Source organism: Acanthopagrus latus, chromosome 21, assembly GCF_904848185.1.
Source record: "Acanthopagrus latus isolate v.2019 chromosome 21, fAcaLat1.1, whole genome shotgun sequence".
In the NCBI taxonomy this organism is placed as follows: domain Eukaryota; kingdom Metazoa; phylum Chordata; class Actinopteri; order Spariformes; family Sparidae; genus Acanthopagrus; species Acanthopagrus latus.
In genome coordinates this window covers 2,447,240-2,467,953 of record NC_051059.1, presented here as the reverse complement: position 1 = coordinate 2,467,953, position 20,714 = coordinate 2,447,240, and the positions used below count along the sequence as shown (strand labels likewise).

The window sequence follows — 20,714 nt, the reverse complement described above, 5'->3', positions numbered from 1 at the left end:
AGAAACTATCTGGAAGTTAAAATAACATGTTCAGCAGACATTGAGCAGAATCCAGTTGGAAGATTTACTGCACTATTGCAGAAATTATCAACAACTTGGTAATAGTATTAAATGATTTCAATACATTTTTTGGTCACAACTGTGCTAATTCTGAGGTAATTTCACAGAAATGTCAAATATGTTGCTTGTTAAGTACCATCTGTTTACCAAAACATTTCCAGACTCATAAAAAGTCCAATACAAAAAGGCTGAATAAAATATTAGATGACACATTGTGTTACATTGGTGTCATACTACATGATCATAACAACAGCAGTCCAACATTTTTTTTTTAATGGGGGCAGTGAAGAAACATTTAGAAAATCAATTTTACATTACTAGAGAAACATGTTCTACGTAGTGGAAATACTAATTTCACCACAGTTTCGACAAAGCGCTCCTTGCTTCAAGTGTTTGTGTGTAGTTGCACTGCTGTAATAGGACTTGATTCATTTGCAGAGACACTGCAGGCTTGTTCAGTGCATGGCGGCTGTGTTGCTGAGATGCTGCTGCTCACAGTTGTGCTTGTGCTCACATAGGCAGCTGTGCTAATGCCTCTGTTCACATGGAGTTTGCCTTTGATAATTATCAATAAATATGATGATGTGACTTTCCTTTGTCCTCAGGAGGGAGGAGGCGGGGAGAGAGAGAGAGAGAGAGAGAGAGAGAGAGAGAGAGAGAGAGAGAGAGAGAGAGAGAGAGAGAGAAAGAAAAAGAGGGTGCACAGGACAAAAAACTGCCCTTCATCTGTGGGTATTCTCTTCATGTTGTAAACTGTAGTAAAATGCTGGTATATCAGTCATGACTGTCTACACCTCATTTTCACTTCTGCTTTTGCCAAGAACCACGTGTGTGTTGCAGTAAAAATAGGTGACATCTTTAGATGAAGTGCTGAAGCCTTGCTGCACACAGGCTTTGCTCATCCAGTGTGGCCAGCCTGTAATTACAGCCATGACTGTCTTTTACTTAGCTATCTATTGTCTGTTACATCTTAGCCTTTGCAGGGTCACAGGGAGGCTGCAGCCGATCCCAGACAACATTGGGCGAGTGGTGGGGTACACCCTGGATGAGCTGCCAGTTCATCACGGGGCTGACATATGAGGATACCACTCACATTCACATTTATGGTCAATTTAGACTGACCGATAAATCTCATTTGCATGACTCTGGAGTACCTGGAGACAACAGACAAAACTCGAGCACAGCCTCCGGTCCCACTTCTTAAACGTGGGAACTGGCCAGGCCAGGCCACCAGACACTCGCCGGTGGGCTAACGGTCTAGGTCAGGCTCCAGGAGGGGGCCCTGGTGTCACCATGCCAGGTGAATTACTCTTTACCTTATGTTGCCGATTCATGAGATCTTTGAATCACTCTTTGTCTGGTCCCTTCTCAAGACCATGAGGGATCCTACCAGGAGCTATTGCCCCTGACAACATAGCTCACAGGATCACAGGGACGCACAAACCCCACCACCACATTAAGGTGACATTTCTTCGTGGGGGGTAAAATTACTTTAATTAAAATAAAACTTAAGTTAAAGTACAAAGTATTCATCGTAAACACTACTCAGAGTATCAGTTACTTTTTGACTGTTGGTTTTAAATACATTATCAATAGCATGCATTCAATCAAAGGGGTTTCTGTTTCTTGAAATCTTCAGTCTGAATTTTTCTCCAAACCTGGGACTGCTGCAGAGTTGTTTTTGTATGTTAAGGTTTTTGTTTGTATGTTAAGGTTTTCATTGGCCCGGTTGTGATTGGATTTCCTCATTGGCTACAAAATTTCACATGAAAGGTTTGCATATGAATTCAAATTGTACTCAGTACTCAACTGTTACTTTAAAAGTAACTGAGTAGATTACACAGTTTAATTCATATGTGACACAAACAAAATGTACGTTCACATTTGATGTAAATCTGTTTTTTCTTTTGGGGAAGATATTTTTGTGTGAGGAGCATTCCATTATGCTGTATTGGCCAATTATTTTTGTGACACCACAAAGCTGCACTATAATGATACACTTTGAGCATTTGGCGTTGCCAGCAGAAGGCAGTGCTGCACCTTGCTACTCCCCAAGACTCTTTTTGTAAGCGGACACTTTCTTTCCTCGTCCCGCTGAGTGCAGCTGCACTGAACAGAAGCATTTGCGCCAATCTCCTTCTTTCTCCTGTTTTTACAGGTTGGTGGAGTTACATCACTACATAAGCATAAACATGCTGTTAAACCTTTACATTCAATGTTAGTTTGATTTTGTGAAGGTAGTACATGTATACAGTTGTGTGAACAAGTAGGGAAAATATGTTTTCTTTTGTGTTGCATGCGGCCCAGGATGGTGTTCATTATTGTCACCTGTACATTTCATTTCAGGTTTATGTTCTTCCTATAAAAGCTAATTCTGCATTGATGTATTGCTGGCATTAAAGCTTTGACGTTTATGATTTTAAACATAATCACTTTGAAAAGTTTAACTTTACAAGTCTTCAGCTCATTCACTTTATCTGAACTAACAGTCTTTAGTAGCAATATGCTGTATTCTTAATTGCACTATGAGTTAGGATGAATAAGGGAAGCTGTGAGAACCCAGAAATTGTGTATTTCATATTATGTTTTATTTTAAGATTGTTGTCAGCTAAGTGGAAACACTTGCTCAGTATAAGGGCTTAATGAAGATTTACTAATACAGTACAACACTGATCAGGATTATTTTAAAGGTAAATGGAGAAACAGGAATTGTTTGACTTATTTGAGAGCAAGAACAATTGGAACTAGCCTATGCATTTTAGTTTATTTGTGTTATGATACAAAATACAGTAAACAGAGGTACATTCTGAAAATCCTGCTGAGTGAAGCTGCACTGACTAGAAGAATTTGCACCTGTCTTATTCTTCTTCCGTTTTCTACAGGACCCATCTGTCATATGGGTTCTCAACCTGAGGCCTGTATCACGATACTTAATTACAACAATTAGAGACTTGAAAACAATACTAGAACTACAAGTTATCCAGTTATTTGAGTAGATGTAATTTGTTACTTCCACTCCTGTTAATGATAGCAACCAAATATTAAACTCTTGATCAGTGGGAATGACACCATAGCATCTTGAGTTGATAAGGCTCATAGGTCTACCTAGTGAAGAAATGTGATGTGATTAACAAGAGTTAACTGGAGCAACCTTAATGAAGGCATTTTTACAACCAACCATCCTTATCTGCTTATCACCTGTAGCAGGGAACATTTTTCATAAATAATCAATTATTAAAATGCTGTAAATCAGATATGATGTATAATTAAGATATTTAATAAAGCAAGCCATTCAAACCTGTGTAAGACAGTGTAAAAAGGAACAGTATGAGTGTGAGTGGTGGCTGTAGAATTTCAAATAAATGTAATATATGGCTTCAAATTAGCAGTCATTTTTCTTTTTTATGGACGGCGATAACAAGTTAGTGTTGGAGCGCCCCAAGGACACCTGGACAACAGTTTTGTACAATCTATCACTCATCTCAAGTACCTCCTTACATTGTGCCTGTCCCCAGTGCTGGCTGGTCATTAACTGGTGTGAGACAGAGCGTCAGCATTCATCATTACCTCATTTGAACAATAAAACGGGCTGCTCATAAAGCTTACACCTTACTGACACTGTATGTTCTCTGCTCTAAACTGGTACTGACCACTGTTCACAGCTACAACATATTATTCACCCTAATATATGACCAGAGGGGTTATATTTTGAGTTTTATTTTGATGTAAGAGTTACATCTTTTGCATCTTCAGTCTATCCAGGCTTTTATCAGAAGACCAAGAATGTCCACCCAACATCATTTGTTGAAGACAGTGTCCAAATACGACATATGGTTGTGTTAAATTAGCGCGAATGCAGTTGGAGTTAAAGTCCTACAGAAGTTGTAAAAATTATGTTGGGAGCAAACAGTGTCTGCATAAAGAACAGGTCGGAGTAGACAAATAGGTCAACAAAATACTGGACTCATTACAGGAGACTGCTGTTCGTTTATGGTTTCCTAAAGACAGTCAGTGGTAAGTCAGTAGTTCTCCAACTGTTCGCTTTTTACCCCACAATTCTTTTGTCAGTATTTAGTAATATTCTCAATTGCTACTGATAAAAAAATGAATAAAATGACCCATCTCTACCCCAGTTTGAGAACCACTGATTTGAGGAAACAGTGTGTGCACACAGCTACACAGCTGTGAGGATCACAGTTATATCTCATGGCATGGATAATTTGGGGAAGTAGTTCTAAAATAACTTTTGGATTGATATTGATTGGTGTGTCTTTCCAATAAGAGACTCTGTGTGAATTGATGCATGATATCACACACATAGTGTATATTCATACAGTGAAATCGTTCGGAGTAAAGCAGCTTTCCTCCGGATAAATCCTGAGCTCCATCAGAGCTGTCTTAGAGCTAAACAATGTATTCTGTTTACTCTGGAGAGTTTCCTCTGTCCTGTCAAGTTTATAATTACATATTTTATTTTTGATGCTTGCGTGTCTCACAATGTTTGAGCATTTAAATGACTGAACATTTTGTGAGGGTGTTTAACTGAAGTGAACTGAACAACTCCTGAACATCATCAGAATGTGGCAACTGGAGAAGTTCAACCAGCGAAATTCAATAATGGGGCACTTGTACTCATTCTTACTGCTTTAATTTACTTACTTTAATTTTTAAAATGTATTTTCAAATGGATAATGTGCATTTCTATCTGAAATGTATAATTCTTGACTCAAGCATTTCTTTTTTTTTCTTTTTCTTTTCTCTCTTGTAATGTTTATGACCATTTGTACCAAAATTTCTCAGCAAATTCCTAGTATGTGAAAACCTGCTTGGCAATAAACCTGATTCTGATTTCTGTGTGTAAAGAGAGCTCAAATGATATGACTTGATGCAAAATCTATGATGTACTATGGAAGGTTTCGCTTGAACTCTCTGGTCCCTGTGGGAATTGAGTAGCATTACATCAGTGGCTGGCAGTGGTGGCTGTTCTTACCTAAGCTGCCCTACTGTCTGACTTCACTGCCAGACATGCACCATACACACAATGATGCTTATTTGATGGCATCACTTGAAAGATTTAGTCCACTGAAGTTGGCATCTAGTTTAATATCCTAAGTGCCCTGGCGTGTCTCACAAACTCCCAAAGGTACCACACCCAGACGTTCAGTCAATACAGGCTGCTCTCAGCTCTCACTCAATGTCCAAAAATGGTAGACCAAGAATACAGGACTTCTTCACCTTATGATCAAGATATGACTACAATGGCTGGGCAGAGCACCAGTAGCCAAACTAAGCAATCTTTTGAAACTTTTGTAAATTCACACATCCTGTACTACAGCAGGACATTTACATCAGAAGTATGGCATAGACATGCTTGAACTGGAAAGTGGCGTTAGATAACTTCTGTTGTAAATTGGTGCTATACAAAGATTGAGTGGGTGGGAGTCCATAAGTGGACCCAGCATCCCACAGCATTCTGAAATAGTGCAGTTGTGAGATCAGCCTAACTAGATTGCGAAAAGAGCCTATTTGTTTTTTTAATGTATCTATTCTGTAGTCTTGTGACCTTTATCACTTCCTACTTCATATGTAATTGCTATAATATTTTTAAAAATATCTATTTCATAAATGTTAACATAATTATCTAAATTTCATACCGGTGCTCTTATAGCACTTTGTTATGGCCCCAGCTGTAATTTGCATTTGTGTTGTGCTATTAATATGTGTGTTTAGAAGATGCCCAAGATCACTACCAGCGAACAGCATCCTTCTCCCTCGTGACTGAATTGTGTTTATGGTTGATAAATTAGTATTTGTTGAATACTAAAGAGTGCTAGAGTGCTCTGTGTTTTTTTCCAGAGAAAGCCTGTTTAGAAATAGGCATGAAGCAGTAGGGGTGAGCTGCCTTCTCTTTACTCCCTGTTTTTGTCCTGTTTTTGGTTAGGGAGGCAGGTTTAGCAAATGTCTTTTTGCTCCTTTTCTTTCATAGGGTTTAGTTAGATTACCGATGAGGCGTTTGTATTGGGATTTGTTTGTTATTGTGGCCTGAGCTCAGCCTGAACAGAGGCTTCACCTCTGTATATACAGTATATTCACTCACACTCTTTATAGCCCACTTATCATTGTTGAACAGACACTCTGGTGTAGTGCATTTCATGTCACACTTTGGCACCCCTAGGCCAAGCTTAACAACTTACATAAACAAACAACACCATCAGGGAAATAATCAGATACTTCTGTATAGTAATTCCCAAAAACAAAAGTATTGATAACAAGCAACAGAACCTGTTAGCACAATACACATCCCTGATAGGGGACAACAATTAAATGATTACGTTTTTCCAATTCATAAAAGTTACATTTCAAGGTTTAAAATTTGGATGATTGTGCAGGATTGGACTTAACTGAATCTGGCAGGAAATCACCATATTGTTTCATGGCACAAATGAACAAAGGAGCTGCTGCAGCAACCTGTCTAAAATCCATATTCATACAAATTAATTGTTGGTGAACATTTATTTTTTGTCAATAGCACAGAGACAGCAATCAAACTTTGACTTTGGAATGACACTGTCAGACAAAGAGAAAAATTACATTCCCATGATTTACTACTTAGATAAATTTATTGTCATTGTACATTGTACAACAAATTGAGATGCACAGAAGATGCCTTCTGTGATGTTTGTAGAGTTGTCATAGCATTTTCTAAAGCCTGTTCATACATACCACACTTGGCAATTTAGCCCCGGAGTTTGGGTGTTGCTACCTGAGCTGGTTTGTTATGAGCCAACTATGTCAGTTAATGAGTGCAGGCTTCACTGTGTAGACTGAAGTGAACACAGAGTACACACAGCTTGTACAAGTGTTGTAATAATATTTCATTATAAGATGTTTTTAGTTTACATCGCAACAATATTTAGAGCATGGGTGAAAAGAATGACATATTACAGCCTGCATACACACCATCCTGTCACAGTTTTACTTTGTCACTTGTGTTACAACCCCGATTCCGAAGAAAGATGCAGTGTTGTTTAAAACAAATAAAACAACTTGTGAGTCATTTGCTAATACTTGACCTACTGACATAAACTCAGTTAAAAACAGTTCAAAGACAATATATTTAATGTCTTACTTTATCAGCTTCATTGACTTTTGCTGATAAGCTGATGCAGTATGAATGGGAAAGGCTCAGTTGCTGAGGTTCGCTACTTTGTCAGACACGTGGCTGTAAAAAAGATTACCACATGAGCTCAGGAACACTTTCTCACTAGGACTGTTTTCAAAGGGTTCAAAAGGCATCTGTTTTTATTCACGTTTTAGACAGTGTCCAAAACATTTGGGGAATCTGGGTCGTAATTTCATTAAACAAAAATGTGTGTATGAATATGGCATTGTGGCCAATATAACCATTTCAGTTACATTACAAAGTAACTGGCACCCAGACAACTCTGGCCCATTGGGGTCCCTGAGGCTTTTTGTGCTGGGACAGCCGCCTGCTTCATAATCCAGCCTTGATATAGAGGCAGTCCACAGTGATGCTGACAGAGTGAGCAGCAGAGCAGACGATACCTCAGTCTGACTCAGTGCTGCTGATGGAGGCTGCAGGATGGAGCTGGGAGTACTTCAGGGTGACGTCCAGACCCACCACAGGACCCACCACACTGAGCCACGACAACACGTAGTTCACTGGCCTACACACACATACACACACACAAACAGCTGTGGACATGACAGATATCTAATAATAATAAGACTCAATTTCTTTAAGTTTCTTGATTTACAACAATGTGATATTATATCAGCATGAACATGCTGCTGCTGAATGAACCTTATTGCACATCTAGCTTTTTATGCAACTTTTCAATAAACTGAAAGGACTTTTCATGAAACAGCTTCATGTGTAACAGCCTTCCCTTGTGTTATGATGAATGAAAGTGAATCCAACAGTGATCCTACCTGTGTTGCTCCTGAGCTGCCAGCATCACAGGCCGCATAAACTCTTCTGTCCTACAGGGGTGGAGCATGAAGAAAGGCTGACCCAGCAGGGGATGCTCCTATCACACACATGTACATGCATGTGCACACACACCCACACACAACTCTGAGTAAAGCTTGTAGGATGATGTTGGTAATAATAAAACAGAGGGCTGCATCTCTCCTGCTTGTACCTGCATACTGATTGTATTCAGTGGACTGTTCTGAAGTCTGAGCCTGAAGTTTGGATGAACAGAGCTCCACACCTCCTCTAATGACAGGCTCCTCCCCTCTGGCAAGGTAACACATGAAGAAGAAGACACAGCAAAAACATCTCAAAGGGTCTGACACTGTTGAAATATGACTAACTGCAACCAGTGATAACTTTGACTTGTGCTTGAGTCCAACAAACATGTGTTCAAAGCTAAAGCGATGTGACCGGTGCTATACAGGTCTCCTTCTTTACATTTCAAATAAAAAGTACAAGTATTTTCAGGAAGCGATTACAAATTACATAATTAAGGTGTTCTTATGATTCAAATAACGCATATTGGGAGTCTCCATCCAACAAATTCTGCAAACAATGTGACATTCATGCCAGGCTCACATATGGCATGACTGGTCGGCCATGTGGACATCATTTCTCACACAACTACGTCTAGATATTTCTATTAGGGTTAGGGTTAGGGTTGGGTTTATTTCTATTATAATCCTCATCAATTCCTTACTTTCTGCTGGATTGGATCAAATTAATAGTAAATATATATATATTTTTTTACCCAAATGAATCTACAAGTTAAAAAAGAAAAAGAAACAGGAACCACAGAGCTTGCCAATTACAGTTTTGAAGCTTACAACCTTCATTAAGATATTCTGACTGTATGTTTTCCCTATAGAGTACTCCATCATTTAAATTTGTTTTGAATTTGACTGGACTCAGGAAACGTGCACACCGCTGGAGAAGGACTGTGTGTGTGTATGTGTGTGTGTGTGTGTGTGTGTGCAGTGACTGTCCCACGTGTTACTAACGTAGAGTGGAGGCTCTGAAGTAGAGCACAGGAGTGCTGTAGCTGCACGAGTACATGATGTGATACTCGTACTGAAGCACCTTGCTGCTGCCTTTCGTCACCGCACAGACGCCGTCGCCTTCATCATCATCATCAATGTCATCTTCCATAGTGTCAGTCTCATCTAGGGCTATAGGAACAGACTGTATAGGGAGAGAGACAGTGGACACACCGGTGAATGGATGTCCGGTTGCTTCATGTTGGAAGCCTGGACTGCATCTTAATTCGGGGATCAGTTAAAGTGTAGAGGTGTGTGCAGATCATTAACATATCAATCAAATGTTCGTTTTCGTGTGACTAACACATAAGAGGTACTAATTCCTGACATTCAGTGATAATTCCTTAAGGCATATGTGGAAAATAAAGCACGTGATATAAAGTGAATGTGTGTGTTTCCACTCACCTGTTCTGACTCATGTCCCAGCTGATCAGGCCTGAAGTGACAGGAAGTGTATGGCTCCGACTCTGAACTTGATCCTTCCAGGTCCCACACTGTGCTGGAGTTGATGACAACTGACCTGAGAGTAGTTTTCCTCAGGTAACCCTCCTCCGAGTCCTAAACACAGATCAGACACGACCATCAACCCCATGTGTGGATGACAGCAGGCCTCCGGGCTCCGTCTCCTTTAATGACAGTGACAGTACAGACCTCCTCACCTGGACGGGCTCCCAGCTCCAGCCATCGTTCAGCTGCTCTGACTGTTGCAGGAGGAGACGACAGCAGCGACGGAAGTTCTGCTCATCCAGAACACATGAGCTCATGTCTGCAAGGGAACATGTGGCTGTTAAGAGAGGGGAGGTCTGGTCATCTGCATCTTTATGATAATGAATCAAACATATTTTTCTCATGTTTATTATAAATGCCAGTTTGTCTGTTTGGCAGGCAAACTGCCCTCTTTTATCTAAAACTTAAGCAGAGTAAATGGTTTAACAGATTTTATTTTATCCTCTGGGATACATTGTGTTTATGTGAGGATATATACTGGATATTCTGTAGGTATGGTGACTTTCACTTTTAGCAAAGTCTTTTTTTTTTTCTTTTTTTTTTTGTAACATACAAATCAAACTGTGTCTTAAAGGTTCAACCACGTTAGTTATTCATTTTCAACACCACACATTATTATTCCACGAACTAACAAGTCTATGGATTTCCATTTAGAATCCTTAGAGTCTGAGTGCTCGGTCCTGTCAGTGTTAAACAGTCTAAATAGTCTGAACGCATTTAAACATGCCGATCCGTTCCCGGATCAGTCGGACAGCTTACGGCTCGATGTTGACGTCATCTTGTCGCGGACGGGTGGATGGAATATTTGGGGACATTTAGACAGAAACACACCTGTCTGACAGGTCACTGCTTTACTGTTCCGACTGCTGACTGCAGCGGGCCGCTGCTGAACAACACTTCCGCCCTCGTCTTCTTCCTTGGTGTTGAATGGCAGTAAGTGTAGCACTGCTGCCCCCCTCTGGCGCGACTCATCCCGTCAGTTCTTCTGTTGTTTTTATTGGTCCGGTTGTTGTCACGTGTCCTCAGCAGGTCCCTGACCACTGTGACTGAACATGTCTGCTCTCTCTTTCACGTTTCCAACAGGACATCAGGACTTTGCTTTGTGTACAACCCTTGGTTGCACTGTCCCAGTATTGTTGGCATTGTTTCACTTGTGCGTTCCAGACGAAGCTTTTCACTTCTGATTTTAAAAGTTTAACTCTGACGTTTATATTTTCCTTCCTATTTGCTTCTTTGCTAGTTTGTGCAATTTATGTCTTCCCCCATTCCTCCCGATTATTCTTGAATGAATTAACATGAACTCATACAGTTTAATCTTGATGGTTGTACAGTATATACACTAAAATAGGGTGAGGTTCTTTTGATAAAACAAAAATAGTTAAATTACACTAATCAACACTAATAGATAGATAGATAGATAGATAGATAGATAGATAGATATCACATGTGTCGTTAAACTTAAACTACCCGTCAAACAACAAATTAATGCCAATTCATTGATTATATATATATATATATATATATATATATATATATATATATATATATATTAAAATGCTTTAGACAATCCTCCTTTATACGTTGTTAAAATCGTTCAAACATGTTTTGTATCCCGTTAGTCTCTGAACGGACACTTATCTTGCAGTTTCTCTTTGTCATCGCTAGATGGCAGCAAATCCAACTTTAGTGCTGCAGATGCAGCACAGCACACACTGCCAGGATCACATTGGCAAGTTATGTGTAAACTACAAAGAACTGGACCGCAGACAGCGACAGGTTAACATAAACATACACGTGGAACATTTAGGTGGGTCTGAATTGAAAAGAGATGAAAAAATAGATGCATAAACATATATAAGTGTATATTGGAAGCAACAATAGCCAGCAACATACAATGTGCAGGCTTTGATAGAAGTCAGTTGTTTTTTTTTTGTAAATTCTTAACGATATAAAGAAGTAAATATTAAATACTAATATATGAATATATCTATGCTGCATGCAGAATTAACATTTTTTTACCCCTTCCACTTGTTTTCAAGTGCCACCTTGCTCATCAGAACACTTAGAATGGGTCATTGTTGAAATCACACTCTGAAATGAGTCAACCCTTCAAGACTCTCATATGTCGTCAGTTGCCATAGTGTTTATGTAAACAGACACAGTCAGACATTTCAAACATACTGCCCTCACCTACGGTGATTTCTCTAGTGCCACAGTGGCAATCCTGGTATTACCACAATGCCATTTATCTCACAGAGAAAGGAAAGAATGGGCACTCGCAATTCATTTACAGCACCAACACCATCACTCAAATCATCCAATGGAAAAGAACATGTCTTCATTACCTCGCCACTAGCAGTGCTTTATATGCTAACATTAGCACCTACCCTGCCATTCTGCACCGATATAAGATGAGCGGCATGAAGTGAAGCCACCTGACTGCAGGACTTAAGTTAAAATTTGGATTTCAAATGCTATAAATGGGGTGAATTCAGTATTTGAATACATAAATATGGACAACTGTCATTCACAAATCAGCAATACCAATGTAACGTTAACCTGTTAGCTAGTGCCTGACCCATCAGAGAACTACAGTATGTTTTATACGTGTTTTTAAAACAAAGATACAGAGTTCTCATCACCTTCAGTTGAGCTGTTTTTCTGAAAAACCTCAGTTTGAAGGGCCATTTAGCCACTCTAACACAACGTCCGTGCATTTTCTTTACATTACTCTCGCTAATATAGCTGCCTTTATTTTTGGGGGGAGGGGCGGCTTTTTGTCCCCATCGCTTTATTGGACATGACAGCTTTTTAGGGTGACAGGAAAAAGGATGACAGAAAGAAGGGAAATGTCAGGGACCAAAAGGCCACATGTCAGATTAGAATCCTGGAACAGCCAGTGTACACGGGAAGCATGCTCTACCAGCTGAGGTACAGGGCAGCCCACCAATATAACTGCTTGTGATCAATATAATGCACTCAAAAAAATCATTTGTTCGCAGAACGTAATAAAATTATGGAAATAATTTCCACCTAAACAAAATGCTTTAATTTAGCCAGAAACAATTTTGTCGAGTGACCTAAATATAAATATGTTGGATCAACATGATGCATTTGTGTTACTATGACTTAATTACTAGGATTATGTCCAACTAGATTTGCAAGGGTAAATGTTACATACTAACATATTTTTGTTGGGCCATTTAAACTAGTATGATATAATTACGAGTTACTTAATTTAAATGGGTAGTTGCAACCATTATTTTAAATACAGTTACATTAATTAATTGTGCTGAGTCAACAAAACCATAATTATTAATAAAATAAATAATTTAACAGTATTTTTATATTCCACAATTTATACAAATGTCAACCTATTTTCCCCAAGCTGGTGTCAAGTTTTGGAAAAGAAAAACACGAAGCAAACTGGATTTGTTGGAATAACACTTTACCAGAAATGGCAAAACTCACTTTCAAGCAATTGGCTGAAAACATGTTGCTGTGAAAATACAAACAATTTCAAATTTCAAGTGTAAACCACTTAAACAACCAGTATTAGGTGTCTATATTTGGAGCTTTCTGATGACCAAAAAACAAATCAAAGCTGGTTATGAAGCTATATGCAGAATACGGTCCTGGCAACTGTGTGCAAAGAAAAATGTTAAATACAGCATTGTGCATCATCTCAAGTTTCAAAAGAAAACTTTGTTGTTTGACAACTTTTTTTTTCCTTCCCTTGTTTAAAGAAACACTTCTAAACATTATTCTCCTCTAACCTCCAAATATCAACAGTTTAAAGTATCAAAACACATTAACAACAGCTTATCATATTTGAAGGTAAATGCCTGAAAGGCTTCAAATAGAGTCACTGCTACCTGAACAGTAGTTTACTCTAATGAGGATGACTAACGTGCAAGTAGTGTTTTCAGTGTTTGAATTTTTTTTGAGAGTCGGTTTCCATCAAGCTCCATGATAAGCTTCTGCAAAGCTTCGAAGGTGTATCGCAGCTCTGGTGGATAGCTGAGGTTGAGCGCGTATACAAGTGCGAACAACATTCCCACGGCAAGTGGTACGTTTCCGAGCTCATCCAGAACTTGCACGCCCTCCAGAATGATACCTACATCTTCCGGTCCATCTTTTGGCTCTGCATCTTCTTTGCGAATGACAAATATTCCAAATGTAGTCTTCATCATCGCAGCTTCACTGCTTTCACCATCTGTGTTCTTCACAGAAGAAAGGGGGGAAATAGAGGATATGCATGTCAAAATGGTACTGTAGTCCCATTTTTTAAACACACAAATTTCTGTAAAGCAGCTGTCACTTATCTTATGTGAAAGATTCTAGTATTACATTGTCTTTTCTTAACCCTCCTTTTGTCCTGGAACAAAGAAGGGAGGAAGGAAGGAAGGATGGAAAGAAGGAAGAAAGAGAGAGAAAGGTGGAGGAGGGGAACTGATTGGGTCAAGAAAGGAAGGAAGGAAAGAATGGAGAAAGGAAGGAAAGAAGGATGGAGGAAAGGAGAAATAGAATCAAGGAAAGGAGAGAGGAAGGAGTGGGAGGGAGGGAGGGAGGGAGGGAAGGAGGGACAGAAGGAAGGGAGGAAGAAAGGAAGGAAATTAGAGACAGGAGGGATGGAGGGACAGAAAGATTTGAGGAAGAGAGGAAGGAAGGACCAGCCAAAACAGATTGGATCAGTTTCACCCCAGAGGACAACAGGAGGGTTAAGTGTGTAACTGGGTTGTTTACAGATGTCAGAATTGGGACTGGAGAATAAAAACAAAATTACATACCATGTATTCTTTCACGAGGTTCTCTGGCTCTTCATTTAAGTAGACACACAGGGCTTTGATGATGCACTCTCTTCTGACATCAATGGCATCGGTCTGAGTGTGTAGGACAATAAAAAATTGACAACAAAAAGCAATTTTAAAATCAACAGGTAGAAAAGATTTCACAAACATTGAACAAACACTGAAATTAACTTTTTTTTTTAATGTAAAAACTTGATTGATATTTTTATGATATGTGAACTTACATTATCCTTGGGTGGTTTGGTTTTATTTCCAAGCAAGACATTTATTCATGTGTCCCAGTAAACAGTAACTACCATTGTAATGTCAGTGGACATTGTCAAATGTGCCCGACGTTCGTATTTTATCAAATCATTCTTCAATCAAGTACATTACCCCCTCTCCATCTAGTTTTATTTACCTTCATCCCTCTTACATTTTCCCTTAAAATGTCAAGCATGACATAAATATTATGGCTGTTCAGTTTCTTTTTTTTATCCTCATACCTGGGTGATGGGTATCATGATGCTCTTGATCTTTCTTCCTTGACCGCCCCCTTTCTTGGAAAACACCTTCATCAGCTTTGAAGATAGAGCATCCAGTTGGGAGAAGAACTTTGGCAGCAAACTGACGGTTGTAATCCTCTTGAATTCAGCAGTTAGCTTAAATGAGAGAAGAAAAAAAAGGTACACAACACTGAATTACTTACTCATATTTGTTTGGCTTACACTAAATCACGAGCGCTCTGTATTTATTCACCCACCTCGCGTACACAGAAGAGAGCCGGCCATTTGGTTTTGAAATCAGCAATCAAGGGTGCATCACGAATAACCTCTTGCCTTCTGTGTGCAAAGGTCTTCTCCATCATGGCCGCCACTGTGCCCTGATTGTTCCTTTTCTTTACTTCTAAAAGCAGGGTCTCTCTTATTTTTTCAAGTGTCTCTGCAGATTCATCAGATGGGTAGGTGGGGCAGTAATTTACTTCTGCTCTTCTGGGCTTCTTCACACCATAAGCAGGACTGCATTTGTCTGCAGGTTTATTTGTCAGCGAATTCAGTTCAACTTCTGGACATCCAAGCCGCTTGAGCTTCCTCCGGTAGTTAGCAAGTTTGTACTTTAAGCTCACCTTCCAGCCACCATATCCAGTGGCAGAGCCTGGCTCTTTCAAACATGGATGGGATGACACAAGGGCTTCAGCAACCTCTTCAAACTCACTGTCTGAGGGGTACACTTTGTACCGAACAATTTCCTCAGCTAAACTGTCAAGAATGGCAGTTTTAAGTCTAACATCTGGATCCAATAAAGTTCCACTTTCTTTGAATGCCGCATTGGCCTTGTCCAGCTGAAGCTGACAATCATATGGGAAACGGGGTACAACAAAAACAACAGGCCATCCAGAGGATCTTGAAGGGGTGGACTCAGGAGAAGACAGGATGTCTGTGTCACACAAGCTACTAAATGAAAGTGATGAGTCATCACCAGACCATGATGTGGCAGGAGTGGAGCAGGGTGGAGGTGGGGAGCCACCAGGCAGGGCAGAGGCAGCGGGAGCTGAATCAAAGACAAGCTTTAAGGTACTTTTGTCCTGGATCTCTAACACTGAAGTCAAGTTGGTGAATTCATTGCCAAACTCAGCATCCATAAATTGCAGCCTGAAGTGGTCCTCTACCCCACACTGCCTCTTAATGTGCTGAACAAGTTCACCAATAGTCTCTGGGATTCCGTCCTGCAGGATCAGTCTCTGGGAATCGTTTTCTCCAAGGATGACTCTGAGCTTCACTGGAGCAGCCATTTCATCAACAATCTGTGAATAAAAACAAAAACATATAAAGACATAAATATAAAAATATATTTGTACAAGAGTACTTATCTAAGGTTGAGACTTATTTTCATTGGCAGTTCAATTAACATTAAATTTTAAATCAAAACGTCATCATACCTTATACATGTATGTGTCTTTTCAATGTCACCATTCTTAGAGATCCAACAAAGTAGTCTGCCAGAGGGTAGTCATCTGCTAGGTCACTAAGCTCAATCAGATCTGTGTCTTTGGTTGGACATGACGTGAGCTCAAAAGCCCTGTAATGCTCACTATACCATCCACAAAGTCTCTTAACCATAAAAAACAGTCTCTCCTGAATAACAAAAACGTGAACAATCTGTCCAAAATCAGGAAGTCCACTTGTAGACCCATGAGCTATAATCATGTCCTTTTTAAAAGTTACACCTTTGGTTGACACAGATCGAGTCATGTGTACCTCTCTGGTACCAGGAAATCTTTGTTCAATGTTCTCAACAATGTCTGTTTTTAAAACATCAATAGGAACTGTTGAGACATTTGTCAGCTCAAGGACAGGCTTTTCAAAACTGGATGCTCTCATGTGATACGAAATCATGAGCTGATGCTTAAAAGCTAGCGAGAGGGGCACGTTTTTGAAGCAGTTGGAGTGTCGAATTACATGCTTAAAAAAACTGTGCTTGGCCTCGAATCGCATAGTCCAGAGACCAACGAGAGGACCAAACTGCCTGATGAGTCCAGGATAATGGTCTAGGTAATGATGTTTGGGTAGAAGCTGCACATTAGGAAACAGTTCTTGGTATCTTTTGCGGTGCTCTGAAATTTTGCACTCAAGGTAAGCAACAGAGTCTTCTGTGTGTGTTGGAGCAACCACCAGCTCTACAACATCTTTTAGAACCATTAAAATTTGCCATGCCATTTCATCTTCTGGCACAAGATGCCCAATGATGAATGGAAGAAATCTTATCAAAGCCCAGTTCTCATGAGCGTTCCCCCCGATTGTTTTTGAGAATGTGTGTGGAATTACGTGGGGCCTGTTAGTCTTGTCTGACCACTTGAAGGGAAAACTAAGGATAGACTTGTTCAGAAGCTCAAGACTGAAATATTTCTTGGATATCAGCAGTGACAAACAATGTGCAAGCTCCACAGGTACGATGCCTTCAAAGACATCATGCATGATATCTGGTGGATAACCAGTCAGAACATTAAAGTGGGCAAGGTTTTTGGTGATTACACATGGGCCTTTCACCCCAAAACAGCTTGAACTGTTCTGCTGGGCTGAATGCACATGCGAGTCATGTAGTTCTTTAGTCCTCAGATCAAATAAACCTGATTTCACATCTCTTGTTTGGATCTCTGCCCGTGTTGCTGTGCAGAATCGGCAGATGTACCCACCAGAAAAACTTTCATTAAAACCTGCCACACTATGGGCACTGAGGTTATCCGCTGCAACAACTTGAATTGTGCCTTTAACACATTTACCAAGCAATGGGACAAAAATTCCTTCCTGCTCAAGTGTTTTTACATCTTGAAGAAGAGGATGCAGGACATTGTCATAACCGTACTTCTTCACATTATCAGATTTGCACAAGATTGCCAGGTAAATCGCAGAAAGTGCTGAATGTGAGCCTGGTGGCAAATTACTCAAAGTCCAGTAGATACCACAGAGCTTATGTTTCCTGCGCGAAGTGCCAAGAGGATTACACAGCTCGAAATCATCTATGTACAAAGTTAGCAAGATTCTTAACTCACCCCCTGAAAGAAAACCATTTCCCTTAAAGTGAGAGCCATCTTGAAATGATTTATAAGTACACTGTTCTCCTGTGACCCCATGACTCTGATGTGCTCTGTGATTTTCAACAACTTTATCCACAACATCTTTCCTATTGAAGAGCTGTTGCAAGCTCTTCAGTAAAGGCACATACTGAAAGCTTTTGTTTTCCTTTTCATCAAGCATGTACTCAGTGGGTTCAATGACATTAAAGTTCTCCCTGTAAAATTTGTTTCGGAGATATGATGTGCTCAAAGAGCCACCTTTCTCTATAGATTTTAGCAAGGGGTGAGACGTGGCAAGGGCTGTGGCGACTTCTTTTATCACTGACTTTTCAGGTACGGAGCCATGTTTCTGAAACATAGTTTCAATAGTGTTAACAGTGAGAGGAAATGCAGCTGAGCATAACAAATAGTGTAGCTCCTGTAGAAACTCATCAACTTTTGTGCCTGGCACATGTGCGAAATGTTCTAGTTTAAGCAAAGCTGCAGCAAAGTTCTGCTCAATAATGTCAGGCAGGGTCTTGCTTATATCATCATTATTTGAAGATGCACTGTTTAATTCCACTACACAGTCATCTGGGTTAAGTGTATCGTCCTCTGCACTGTCAGTTGATTCTTGTGAAACTCTGGTTGTTGTCACTATCCCTGGTTTAAAATCATTTAATGTATGGGGGTTGTGTTTCCGGTTCTTGTGGGAGTGAAATGTTGCATAGATATTTGTTTTAAAAGTACAATCCCCAAACATACAGGTAACAGTTTCATGACTCTTAAAATGAATGCCAATATGTGTGAAAAAGTCCCTCTCTGTAGAAATATTGCTACAGTTGCACAAAGGACAACAAAATGTTTTCAATTCCAGGAGCTCCTGACTTTGAGTTTGCTTAGGATGAACTCTACTTAAATGTATGCGCAACGCATTTTGCGTCTTAAAATTGCATGGACAGTTTTGATATGGGCATGAGTGAAGTCGTCTATGGCGGTGATGTAGTCTTAAATGTTTAAGTAGATCATATCTAGTCGAAAAAGATAGACTACACTCCTTGCACCTCCACATATCAGTAACACACAATGGTACAATCTAACATCTGGGCATTTAACATTTTTCATTTCCCATCTTTCCCTTTTCACCATACTTGATCTTAAACAGTTTGTCACTACATTTGTGTACAAACTTACTGTCTACACTGACCCTGACACTAGCAGATGACTCCCTTTTCCTGCAGTCACTCTTGTTTGATGATGCCAGAAGAGGACGCTTTCACAGGAGTATGGCCAATGGTGGTGACTTGTATGATGGCACTGGACACGTTTACTGCCACAAATTTCTGTGATGAATTGAGAGAGAAAAGAGAGACAGGGTGAGGGAGAAGTACAATAACTTTAACGTACATAATAATAAAGAGAGTTAAAACAATAGTTAATCCAATGTATGACTGGTTCTATTATTTCCAGTGGACAAGTACATTAAATATGCTTCTTTATGTTTGTGGAGGGACTGATTTGACTGAAAACTACAAGTGCGTGAATGTGGCGCGGTGCGATCGAGAGATACTGTAAAAATCCATAGCAAAGCTGCATGTCACGACAAACACCTGATAAGTGTGCCTTGGAGGTTGGTGGTGGCTACACCAGGCTACGAGCTAACGTTAATGCACACAAACCGTGCAACAGTACTTTTACACTCACGGTAGCACACGTTCTCTCCCTCCTCAATAACGTGAATAACATCAGACTGTGGAGAGCTCCGTAGCGCAACGAACTGCTGTGTTTACACTCTCAGAAACCTAGCTGCACCAGAGCAGTGGTCCAGCCCGAGGAGATTTACGTCGAGTTAACAGAGAAACCCTGCCACGGCGGCGGCCGAAAAAAAACTAAAATAAAAAAACAACAACACTTGCTGCTCGCCAAAGGTGGAGTTAGTGTCGACTTTTTGTCGGACTCCAGGCGAAAGCAAGACGCTACTTGGGGGATTTTTAACTTTACCGCTATTATTTTTAAAACGTTTTAAAAACTGTTTGGTTTGAGCGGTTTTGTAAATGAGTCAACGCCGTCAACCTGTTAACCTTAGTTTGCAAGCTTGCACATGGCGACAGTCGGACATGCACTACAATAAAACACGCAGAACAAAAAAAAGTCATTCAAAATGCAAAAGGCGGCCATAACTAACTGTCGATAACAATTCTGAACTTTTATTACCTTCTTTTCAATTGAAGATAAAGGATTAAGCTTACCTTCTTCCACATGTGCTGTCTCTTCTCAAAATGTCTGCTCCTCTTTGCCCGCCAGGGACACACCTTTGACCATGATTAAAGAGGGGCACTACTGATTAGGAATTTGCTCATTACTGCCACACATGCTCCGGAGTTGTAAACAGAAGTGATTTGCAGTCTTAATCCATTAGAATTATGTTGTGTTAACATAAATCAGTCTAGTAAATTTAAATTGTTGTATCTTTTGTTAAAACTACATAATTTAGAAATGTTCAACTCTAAAACATGATTTTATATAATATAAGTTACATACTGGATTTAGGTTAAGGTAGCAGACCCCCAGTTTGCTTTTTTTGAGTGTGTCTAATAAAAAGATGCAAATGGAAGTGACAAAGAGACAGATGTGCAAAATTAGGTGAAACCGCGCTAAACGGGTAAAATCATGGATGCTCAAGCGACAGGCTCAAGAGGCCTTCCCCTTATTTCTGTTTCTCTTTTCTGCACTGATTCACTTACCTGAACAACCATTTAGAGTGATTT

At 39.9% G+C, this 20,714-nt stretch overlaps 2 protein-coding genes across 6 annotated transcripts; both read right to left on the bottom strand.

Annotated features, from left to right (window-relative positions):
• Positions 1-6,661: 6,661 nt before the first annotated feature.
• atg10 (ATG10 autophagy related 10 homolog (S. cerevisiae)) lies at positions 6,662-10,556 on the bottom strand. 3 transcript variants are annotated; one of them, XM_037085368.1, is made up of 7 exons: positions 10,435-10,556; positions 9,756-9,862; positions 9,502-9,654; positions 9,061-9,241; positions 8,226-8,323; positions 8,014-8,111; positions 6,662-7,748 (listed from the first exon to the last, which is right to left on the bottom strand). In XM_037085368.1, exons 2-7 carry the CDS (start codon positions 9,858-9,860, stop codon positions 7,628-7,630), a joined length of 756 nt encoding a protein of 251 aa, XP_036941263.1. In that variant the 5' UTR covers positions 9,861-9,862; positions 10,435-10,556; the 3' UTR covers positions 6,662-7,627. The 3 variants fall into 3 exon arrangements, with proteins under 3 accessions (XP_036941263.1, XP_036941264.1, XP_036941261.1); XM_037085369.1 differs by having other exon boundaries at positions 8,014-8,064; positions 10,363-10,521; XM_037085366.1 differs by having other exon boundaries at positions 10,363-10,519.
• Positions 10,557-12,931: 2,375 nt separating this feature from the next.
• LOC119011786 lies at positions 12,932-20,480 on the bottom strand. 3 transcript variants are annotated; one of them, XM_037085148.1, is made up of 6 exons: positions 20,196-20,480; positions 19,141-19,289; positions 15,157-16,197; positions 14,900-15,055; positions 14,394-14,486; positions 12,932-13,826 (listed from the first exon to the last, which is right to left on the bottom strand). In XM_037085148.1, the coding sequence occupies exons 3-6, from the start codon at positions 16,183-16,185 to the stop codon at positions 13,509-13,511; spliced, it is 1,596 nt and encodes a 531-aa protein (XP_036941043.1). In that variant the 5' UTR covers positions 16,186-16,197; positions 19,141-19,289; positions 20,196-20,480; the 3' UTR covers positions 12,932-13,508. The 3 variants fall into 3 exon arrangements, with proteins under 3 accessions (XP_036941043.1, XP_036941044.1, XP_036941042.1); XM_037085149.1 differs by having other exon boundaries at positions 19,154-19,289; XM_037085147.1 differs by having other exon boundaries at positions 16,333-19,289; positions 20,196-20,479.
• Positions 20,481-20,714: the final 234 nt, after the last annotated feature.